The 11132-nt window shown below is 46.7% G+C and overlaps 1 protein-coding gene across 1 annotated transcript; it reads right to left on the reverse strand.

The window, feature by feature from the left end:
* Window positions 1-1264: 1264 nt before the first annotated feature.
* On the reverse strand, window positions 1265-10309 carry LOC149429377 (very long chain fatty acid elongase 1-like; the record flags this gene model as incomplete). Its single annotated transcript, XM_089666481.1, has 3 exons — window positions 1265-6355; window positions 9950-10086; window positions 10177-10309. Coding segments are annotated over 3 exons (516 nt in total), but the record flags the coding sequence as incomplete, so codon positions are not given.
* Window positions 10310-11132: the final 823 nt, after the last annotated feature.

The following is an 11132-nucleotide window of genomic DNA, read 5'->3' on the forward strand; positions in this document are numbered from 1 at the left end:
AATTGTAAGAGCCCACAGGAGTCGGTGAGCATGTGGGACTACTGCCAGGGGGCAGGGAGCATGGAGTGTGAACTGCATGAACTTTATGGAGAGCATATGTGCACAATATGGGAGATGATACTGTCCCTTTTGCAAAAGGACTTTGAGATTTAATTGTATGTTTTGATGGGGCACTATTCCTCCCACTGACACCAGTGATGGGGCACTATTCCCCCCACTGACACCAGTGATGGGGCACTATTCCCCCCGCTGACACCAGTGATGGGGCACTATTCCTCCCACTGACACCAGTGATGGGGCACTATTCCTCCCGCTGACACCAGTGATGGGGCACTATTCCTCCCGCTGACACCAGTGATGGGGCACTATTCCTCCCGCTGACACCAATGATGGGGCACTATTCCTCCCGCTGACACCAATGATGGGGCACTATTCCTCCCGCTGACACCAATGATGGGGCACTATTCCTCCCACTGACACCAATGATGGGGCACTATTCCTCCCACTGACTAAAATGATGGGACACTATTCCTCCCACTGACTAAAATGATGGGGCACTATCCCTCCCACTGACACCAATGATGAGGCACTATTCCTCCCACTGACACCAATGATGGGGCACTACTCTCCCCCCTGATACCAATGATGGGGCACTATTCCTCCCACTGACACCAATGATGGGGCACTATTCCTCCCACTGATACCAATGATGGGGCACTATTCCTCCCATTGACACCAACAGTGGGGCACTGTTCCTCCCACTGACACCAATGATGGGGCACTACTCTCCCCCCTGATACCAATGATGGGGCACTATTCCTCCCACTGACACCAATGATGGGGCACTACTCTCCCCCCTGATACCAATGATGGGGCACTATTCCTCCCACTGACACCAATGATGGGGCACTATTCCTCCCACTGACACCAACGATGGGGCACTGTTCCTCCCATTGACACCAACGATGGGGCACTGTTCCTCCTCCTACTGATCACAGGAGTTATGCATTTTTTTTTTTTTTTTTCAACTCCCAATGATTACAAGCCTGAGACATCTTTTATGCTTCGGCATGTCACACTCCCACTAGAGACAGTTCGCTCCCCCCTAAAGTCTTAAGAACAGAAAACTGGCCCTTTGTTTAGAAAGTTTGGAGACCTTCAGGTTGGCAATTAGTGATCATAGGGTTTGGAAGTGGGGTGGGAGTAGATTCACTTCAACAATTCCACTATGGTGCTATAAATAAAAAGCCGGCACCCACACATCTGAGGAAAAAAAACACAACTTTATTTGTCGCCCCCGTAGCGGAGCGGGTACATGGCCGGGTACACTCACCCTGCTGCCTGGCATTAAGGTCAGTGCATGTAGCTATACGGTACAACCGGGTCACCGGCACCACCGCCAGCAAAGAAAAGCACATTTCACATAAATATTTAAGGTCATATTTTATAGGCATACCACTTTTTTTTCCCTTGTGTTCTGATGAAACCCTCAAAAAAGCAAACATTGTAGGCTAGAAAACAAAGAACGGTCCGAGTGCTGTCACCGTTTCTGACAGCTGATAACCGGTTTACAATACGGATGCCTCGCCGGGTCAGTGTTGGTTTTACATCGAAATACGAAACTGCCGATTTCAATTCTGGCCAATGCTAGGAGGCTCTATCGCCCACTTAGGGACTCCATCGGCAAAACAAAAGCAGAGTTCCCAGCTCCACCCATCCGTTCTTCCCAACGGTCGCTCCCTGCAGTGGCTGCTATAAAGGGGTCTCATCTCCCAGTTGGATGTAAAGTTTATTTTCCATTATAGAAGAGGGAGACCACCACAGAAGGAAGAGTAAAACTCCGCTGCAAAACTGCACCAAGGATGCCTGGAGCTCCCTAAAAGCTACAAGGAGCAAGTCAACCATTTCGCTCCCAGCATCCACTCACAATGGTTATATTGGTTACGGTTGGAATACCCTTTAAGGGCCTCTCTGTCACTATGCCCATCAAGGCCGAGTCTCTTTAATTGGGAATCTATCGCACAGATGGACGCCTATGATGGAAGCTGCCATTCCTGAACTTCTGGGCTGCAGCGATCACCGTAGTGCAGAAACGTCATTTGTACTGCCGCTGAACAGGTATGGGGCCTGGAAATCAGCTCCAACCATGGGCTTGTCAAAAAGTTACTTTGAGAGTCCCATTGAAGTCTCTTTTGTCAGGTTAAATTGAAGTACCTCAGCGGAAAAACAATCAAAAACTTGCAATCAAAACACAAAAAAAAAAAAACAACTTTGCATCAACCCCACCTCCTGTCTGAAAACCTATAACAGACGTCTCCTAAGACTGGAGGTGGGCACACCAGAACTGGCGATGGGGTACTGCAATCCTAACTGCTTAGAGTACCATCCCTCAAGACTGGAGGTGGGCACACCAGAACTGGCGATGGGGTACTGCAATCCTAACTGCTTAGAGTACCGTCCCTCAAGACTGGAGGTGGTCACACCAGAATCAGAGATGGGGTACTCCGATCCTAACTGCTTAGAGTACCGTCCCTCAAGACTGGAGGTGGGCACACCAGAATCAGAGATGGGGTACTCCGATCCTAACTGCTTAGAGTACCGTCCCTCAAGACTGGAGGTGGTCACACCAGAATCAGAGATGGGGTACTCCGATCCTAACTGATTAGAGTACTGTCCGGTAAGACTGGAGGTGGTCACACCGGAACCAGTGATGGGGTACTCCAATCCTAACTGATTAGAGTACCGTCTTGCAAGACTGGAGGTGGGCACACCAGAACCGGCGATGGGGTACTCCGATCCTGATTAGAGTACCGTCCCTCAAGACTGGAGGTGGTCACACCAGAATCAGAGATGGGGTACTCCAATCCTAACTGCTTAGAGTACCGTCCCTCAAGACTGGAGGTGGGCATACCAGAATCAGAGATGGGGTACTCCAATCCTAACTGCTTAGAGTACCGTCCCTCAAGACTGGAGGTGGTCACACCAGAACTGGTGATGGAGTACTCCAATCCTAACTGCTTAGAGTACCGTCCCTCAAGACTGGAGGTGGGCACACCAGAACTGGTGATGGAGTACTCCAATCCTAACTGATTAGAGTACTGTCCTGCAAGACTGGAGGTGGGCATACCAGAACTGGAGATGGGGTACTCCAATCCTGAATAGAGTACCGTCCTGCAAGACTGGAGGTGGGCACAGCAGAACAGGAGATGGGGTACTCCATTCCTAACTGATTAGAATACTGTCCGGTAAGACTGGAGCTGGTCACACTGGAACCAGTGATGGGGTACTCCAATCCTGATTAGAGTACCGTCCCTCAAGACTGAAGGTGGTCACACCAGAATCAGAGATGGGGTACTCCAATCCTAACTGCTTAGAGTACCGTCCCTCAAGACTGGAGGTGGTCACACCAGAACTGGTGATGGAGTACTCCAATCCTAACTGATTAGAGTACTGTCCTGCAAGACTGGAGGTGGGCATACCAGAACTGGAGATGGGGTACTCCAATCCTGAATAGAGTACCGTCCTGCAAGACTGGAGGTGGGCACAGCAGAACAGGAGATGGGGTACTCCATTCCTAACTGATTAGAGTACTGTCCGGTAAGACTGGAGCTGGTCACACTGGAACCAGTGATGGGGTACTCCAATCCTGATTAGAGTACCGTCCCTCAAGACTGAAGGTGGTCACACCAGAATCAGAGATGGGGTACTCCAATCCTAACTGCTTAGAGTACCGTCCTGCAAGACTGGAGGTGGGCACACAAGAACTGGGTGATGGAGTGCTATAATCCTGATTGACACACGGAGCTCTACATCAAAGTGGTGCCTTCCAATCAGATGTCACCTCAGCCTTCTGATAAAGCGAACCTGTCACCTCAGTGGCATGGTCTACTTATGAAAGGTGCCCCCTCCCTAAAATACTGCAAAAAAAGGTACGTGGGAGTGACATAGTTTGAAATTATACCATTCGTATATCTAGGTGGAATGCTGGATGACACAAAACTGCACAAGGGAAGGCATCATCCCTACATAAAATTTGTCAGAAAAAACAAAAAAACAAACTAAATTGTGACTTTACTTACGCCTTCGATAGTGGCAAATACAATGGCTATTAAATAATGAAAAAGTTTTTACAATTTTATTACAAAGGTTTGATAAAAAAATCCCCACAGTAATTTTTAACACATATAACCAAAGCACAAAAATGTACATCTTGAGAACCGCAGTCTACGCGTTTCATAGGAATCCCCACTTTGTTGTGGGAATCCACTCTTCCTCAGGACTCTTCCAGTCTCAAGTATACTGTTATTGTTTACAATTCTCCTGATACAGATTTGAGACTGGAGGAGTCCCGAGAAAACAGATTCCCACGAGGAAGCGGGGATTCCCATAAAACGCGTAGACTGTGGTTCTCAAGGCGTACATTTTTGTGCCTAAACTATGTGATTAAAATGTTACTGTGGGGATGTTTATATGTGTTACTATCGAAGGCATAATTAAAGTCCCAATTATTTTGAGATATTGTGACGTAGTTCGAAATCATTCTTTACCCAGACTCCTGTAGTGCAGAGGGTGACAGTTGTCCATCGGTCGACAAGATCCCAGAGAAGGCCAGATCTTGTAAGAAGAGTCTGTAGGACAATGCAGAGTCATCTTCTTGAGAGATCTGGGCCACTCAACATTCTCCAAGACCTGGAGAAGGAGAATGAGGTCACCCTCCCTTGGTTGGGGAAAAGCAAATATATGATCCAACTATTTCCCCCCCCCACAGTTCTTTTATTCAGCATTTTAGGAAGGGGGAGTAACCTGAATCAGCAGACCTTGCCACTGGAGGTGGAAGGTCCAATTTAATAATCTCACATACAGTATTATCAACAAGAGTTTTCTTTGGAATTAAACAATGTGCGATAAGTCTCTCTCTTTTTTTTTTTTTTTTTTTTTATTAATAGTATTACACAAAAAAAACTGATAAATAGTATCTGGCAGACTTGCAGATAAGTTACGAAAATATCCCCCATCCGACACAGCTTCTCTCATCCCGGCGGCCCGGCATGGCATGTACGATAGCAGGTGGGGGTGGGGGTGGAATTTCTCTCTTTTTTTTTTTTTTAATATACAAAGTGATTTTCATGAACTGCTTTCTGCTGCTGGGTAGGGTGGGTGGGTGGGTGGGGGGGTTCTCAGGTCCCCAGAAGCAGCAGAGGAATTAAGAGAACATTACAGTGTTATAGATCTAGATCAGTGGCACATAGAAGGGACAGGAGTGACTACAGTATGGACGGGACGTGGGCGAGAGGAAGTAAATTGTAAAGGGACGACTGTGACACAGGTGAGAGAAAGAGCAGAAAACACCTCCTCCTTCAAAATCAGGCAATTTAACTTAAATTTAGCCTCAAACACACACAACAAACGCACAATACTGCTTTCTCCTTCAGGCGAAAAAAAAAAAAAAAAATGGACCTAGGAATTTGATAACATACAAGCACCCCAGTTTTCAAGTATATCAAAATTCCTGCACCTGTTTTGAGCAGGGCTTAGAACTTGCCCTTTAATTGGCAAAAAAAAAAAATGCCAGTGCAAAAACAAGGCGGACCGGAGGGGGGAGGACTGGAGTCAGAGGAGCTGACCCTCCCTCGCCAGGCCCGTGTTCTTCTGATGAACAGGATTCATACTGGAATGTGATGCCAAGGAATCGAAGATTTTTGTTGCTTGCTGAGGGCCCGGATATTACAGTATAGAGGTCAGAATTTTTTTTTTCTGGAGTGAGCGGTCCTCTTGCGCGCACACACAATCTTTCGAGGAGTGGAACGTTTGCGGAGGGTGGGGTGCCAAAGCTTGCATGGAAGGACATAGGATTCAGGACACACTCGCGTCATACAGTCTTTTTTTAGGCACTTAGATTTTTTTTTTTTTTGGCTGGTGTAAGCCCCAGGTTGTAGTCGAAAAAACCAGTTTGGCAGTTTTTACTGGCCATCAAACAGCTGGGCTTCTCGCGAAAAAAGGAAAAAAAAAAAAAAGTTGGAAAGAAAAACACGTGCCATCATCTTCCCCACTTAGCACCTGTTTTGTGCGCAAGTTTTGGGGATACCGCACGTGCCCATCTAGGTTAGATCTAGTTTTCCTTGGCTTTGCTGTTCTTGGCCTTTCCGTTTTGGTGGACTTCCCCGTTGGATGCTGCTTGGCTGGATTTCGGAAGGCGTTTTCCTTTGGTGTAGGCCTGGTACCAAAAGTTGGAAAAGAGCATGAAGAAGACCGTGCCGTAGATCCAGATGAGGTGGATGAAGATGGGGAATTGGTAGTCACAGGTGGACATGAAGTAATACTGAGAAATGTGGATGGAAACCAGGACGAACTGAATCTACAGGACAAAGAAGAGTAATGGCTGAAGTATGGTACATGGAATCTGGGGTGAACATAATGTATCAATCTACAACACTTGGAGGAACTGAACTCTGGAGGAACTGAACTCTGGAGGAACTGAACTCTGGAGGAACTGAACTCTGGAGGAACTGAACTCTGGAGGAACTGAACTCTGGAGGAACTGAACTCTGGAGGAACTGAACTCTGGAGGAACTGAACTCTGGAGGAACTGAACTCTGGAGGAACTGAACTCTGGAGGAACTGAACTCTGGAGGAACTGAACTCTGGAGGAACTGAACTCTGGAAGAACTGAACTCTGGAAGAACTGAACTCTGGAAGAACTGAACTCTGGAAGAACTGAACTCTGGAAGAACTGAACTCTGGAAGAACTGAACTCTGGAAGAACTGAACTCTGGAAGCCAAGCCTAAACAAGGCAAGCAGAAGTTTAGAGACATGTATTAAATCTGTGCAATAAATTCCACCATCCAACAGTGACATGAACAGTGCAGGAGTAGAGCACTTAAGCAATAATCCCGTGCAGATCTTGGTCACTCATAAGACATCAAGATGTGACGCCATGGAAGACAGATGACGAAATACGTAGGGTGGAGCAAACGTTCTGGACATCACCCCACGCTTTGGAAGCGGCTGGTTCAATTCCCAGGCCCAACTTGTATTATTTTAAAGCTTTACTTTCTGTACCTTTTCGATTATTTTGACAATTTCAATAATACATTGTAGAGATGGTTTTACACTATGGAGTATCCTTGGCTTTTTTTTTGGAGCCTTGGATACCCAGTAAAGATCTGTGTATGTGGAATATTTTATGGTTCCGCGGATGATCCCGGTGATACAAAGCGCATACTGACTCTTAAAGGGTCATATTGTTTTGGTCCATTGGTCATGAGGTAGAGGATCACTGTGGAGTCTTCTGAGTGACAAGATATGCTATACTCTTGCACTGTTCATTTCACTGTTGGACTTTATTGCACAGATTTGCACCTATTTATTGGTTATGATTTCTCAGTAAGCGCAGCACTTTTTTTCCAGTCTATATTTATTGGTCTATTGGTGTGTTAACCGCTAGGGGTTCAAATATACCTTTGAGCACAATTTTTTTGTTATTATATTGGTCACCAGTATTGCCTATGGTCTCCCTGCAGCTGATCTTTTCCCCATTACTGAATTACTATGCTGTGTTCTGTACTGTGTTTCTACATGGAGGCTGCCATCTTGGTAAAAGCAAGGCTTTGCTTCTCTATGTCAAAGCCTCCAGCAAGGAGAAGAGTGAGCAGCAAAGTAGTAACAGAACAAACAATTGAGCAACACTAGGTATGAACAAACAGGGATATTGTAAAGGGTATTATAAAAAACAAAGTCCATGGAATTATGAAGTCTCTAATGTCCACTATAAGGCAGCTTGAATTTCTGACCAAGCCATCTCCAGCTCCTACAACAAAGAGAAAAAAACAAGCGCCATCTGGGTGTAGTAGTTAAAAACCCGTTTTAATGAATAAAAAACACTCATAAAAAAGGTAGTTCTCTTTAGGCATGGGTAACAACAGGATGGCCATCAGTATGGGTCCTGGACCGCAATGGCGGTGGCTGTGAACCGGCTTGCAGGCTGTTCTGGAGGCTCCCAGGGCTTCCTGATCGGCGTGGAACACAGCCGAAGGAGGAAGTGATGTCAATGACCGGAACTGAAGACCAAAGATGGCGACACGATTGGCCATCTTTTTTTTTATTCATTAACCACTTGCCGTCCGGCCGCTGTATATAAACGGCCCAACTGTGGCAGTCCAGGGGTGGGTTGCCGTTCATAAACGGCACCTACCATGTTGGACTGTGTGCGCTCCCTGGGAGCTCGCAGCACCGTGATCCGGTGCCCGCTGTGTCCTCCGGACACAGTGGAACACCGATTGTCGTACGGGACCTCTGTGCAAGGTCCCGATCATGTGATCACTGATTGGCCAATCAGTGATCACATGCAGAGTAGTAAGCAAGATGTCACTTCTGACATCATTGTTTACTACGTGTGAAGTCTGTGAATGATCACAGAGATCACATGGTACAGGGCTATTCACAACAGCCTTGTACCATGTGACAAGCTGTGACCAATCACAGCTCACACAGTAGTTCTCAATGGCTGCAGGAATGCAGCCAGAGAGAAGGAGAAATGATTGCTTTTACACCCATAAAGGCTGTAAAAACAATCAGTGTAAAAAAAAAAAAAAAAATCATCACCCCCCACAAGTAGTACAGTGTCACTATGGTGACATTGTACTGCTAGGGTGACAGTATGTAGAAAAAAAAACAAACATAAAAAAAAATGAAAACTGTAAAAAACATTTTTAAATTATATTTGGGTTTTTTTTTTTACTAAAAAGATAACTGAACACATTATGGCCAAGATTTATGATGAAATATTATTTATTTGCAAAATTCTATAAGAAAAAAACTTTTCCAAATTTTTGGACTTTCATTTATGGAACCCAGCTCACGTTGGAGGGGTGGGGAGACCCCTGTCTCAGCTCCCCGTATCCCTCCTATGTGTAAGTCACCCTGTGCCTGTTAGGTGTACAGGGTGGAATGTCCTGATATTGTGTAGACATGTATAGGTGGGGTGGGGGGGTTGTTCACTGTCTACTGCCATGTGGTGCATCCCATTGTTCTATTGTGTGTCTTGCTTGGGAGCAAACTATTATGGGATGTATGTGTGTGTATTGGCTTGGTGGGGGGTGTGTGTATTGGCTTGGTGGGGGGTGTCTGCTGATGAGTCTCTAGGTGCTAGATTTGGTTTGCCCTGCCCTATGTCCATATGCAGGGAGGGGGGTTGTTCCCTTGAATGAATATATCTTGTGTCTGTGTTAAAATAAAGCAGTCTTAGATCCACGGACACCACTCAAAACCAGGAAATGTGTTCGGACAGAAATACCCTAGTGCAGTCAGGGTCCGGGTCAGTTACAGGATCACTACACCTATATGAACTTGTTGGACAACCCATTCAAAAACCATAGCCGTTAATATGGATCTAACCCCCCCCCCCCCCCTACTCCACTCTTTGCAGCCACAGCAGCCTCCACCCTTCTGGGAAATTATAGAGCATTTGTGCCCATCGTAAGGTCAGGTGATGACTTTGGATGAGAAGACCTGGGTCACAATCAGCATTCATCCCAAAAGCGTTCAGTAGGGTTGAGGTCATTGCTTTGTTCAGGACACTCAAGTTACTCCACACCAAACTGGTCAAACCGTGTCTTTATGGGGCTGGCTTTACACACGGGCCCAGTCATGCGGTTTACTTCACCAAACAGTTCCTACAAGTTTGAAAGTGGACAACTGTCTAAAATGTCCTTTGTATGTAGTATGAACAGTACCCTTCACTGGAGACACCTGAACTCAGCCATTTCAAGGGGTCCACAAATGTAGGCGTGTGATCAGAAGATGCCACACTGACCAAGGTGTATGGTTCAGTTACTTCTATACAGGACCAAGTTTGGTTAGACTGTCCCCTTTCTTGCTGGTCGGGTCGACCTCTGGGTGTACCGCTGGGAGAACCAGAACTGCGGACTTGAATTTACTTCTCTTTCTTACCAGCTGGATGGCGGTCATGTGCTTCTTCCACCAAAGATATTTCTGGAAGCGTGGCCCGGCAGCGGACAGCCCATAGTAGAAGTACATGATGACGTGCACCAGAGAGTTGATCATGGCGTGGAAGGATCCCATACCACCTGGCAGAGATAAAGGAGACATGGGTCAGCATGCCAAGGCAGGGACAGCGGAGGTCACATCGAGCCACAAATCCTCTAAAGGGTGCTTACCTGGACCGAACTTAACACCCCACCACCAGCTCCAGGGCAGGACAGAGTGATGGAAGATGTGCAGAAATGTAATCTGGCTGTTTTTCTTCCTCAGCACAAAGAAGACCTGCCAAGGAGGGAGACAAAAAACAGACTTCGACAAAGAGAACACAGTCAAGTCCTTACAGTAAACCAAGTGAATGGCATTTACTTTGCTGTGTATCACAAATGTTTTTTTTTCTCTATAAAATCCTTTTCACCACCTTTTTTCCTCCCATCTTTGTTGTGGCCAGTTCCTGTCTATATGCATTCCAGAGAAGACTGCGTGGCATTCCTGTTCATAACACTGGATCAGGACCGAGACAAGGGGTGGACAGAAGGGGCGGCTGCCCTGGACACGGGTGCAGATTTTGTGCTAGGAATGGGCGATTTGGAGGGGAGATTTGTACTAGGAGAGTGGATTTCTGTTGGGAAGATGGAATTGGGGGAGTGATTTGTGCTAGTAGGGATGACTGGGCAGCACAGGGGCTAATTAGTTAGCATTTCCACCTGGCAGTACTAGGGTCGTTGGTTCGGATCCCAGCCACGGCACCACCTGCCTGGAGTTTGCATGTTCTCCCTGTGCCTGCGTGGGTTTTCTCCGGGTACTCCGGTTTCCTCCCACACTCCAAAGACATGCTGGTAGGTTAATTGGATCCTGTATAAATTGTCCCCTAGTATGTGTATGTATGAATGTGAGTTAGGGACCTTAGATTGTACATCCCTTGAGGGTTAGGGACCCCTTAGATTGTACGCCCCTTGAGGGTTAGGGGCCTTAGATTGTACGCCCCTTGAGGGTTAGGGACCTTAGATTGTACGCCCCTTGAGGGTTAGGGACCTTAGATTGTACGCCCCTTGAGGGTTAGGGGCCTTAGATTGTACGCCCCTTGAGGGTTAGGGGCCTTAGATTGTACGCCCCTTGAGGGTTAGGGGCCTTA

Source organism: Staurois parvus, unplaced genomic scaffold (genome assembly GCF_062004578.1).
Source record: "Staurois parvus isolate SC_StPar_1 unplaced genomic scaffold, SC_StPar_1.0 ptg002730l, whole genome shotgun sequence".
Lineage (NCBI taxonomy): Eukaryota > Metazoa > Chordata > Amphibia > Anura > Ranidae > Staurois > Staurois parvus.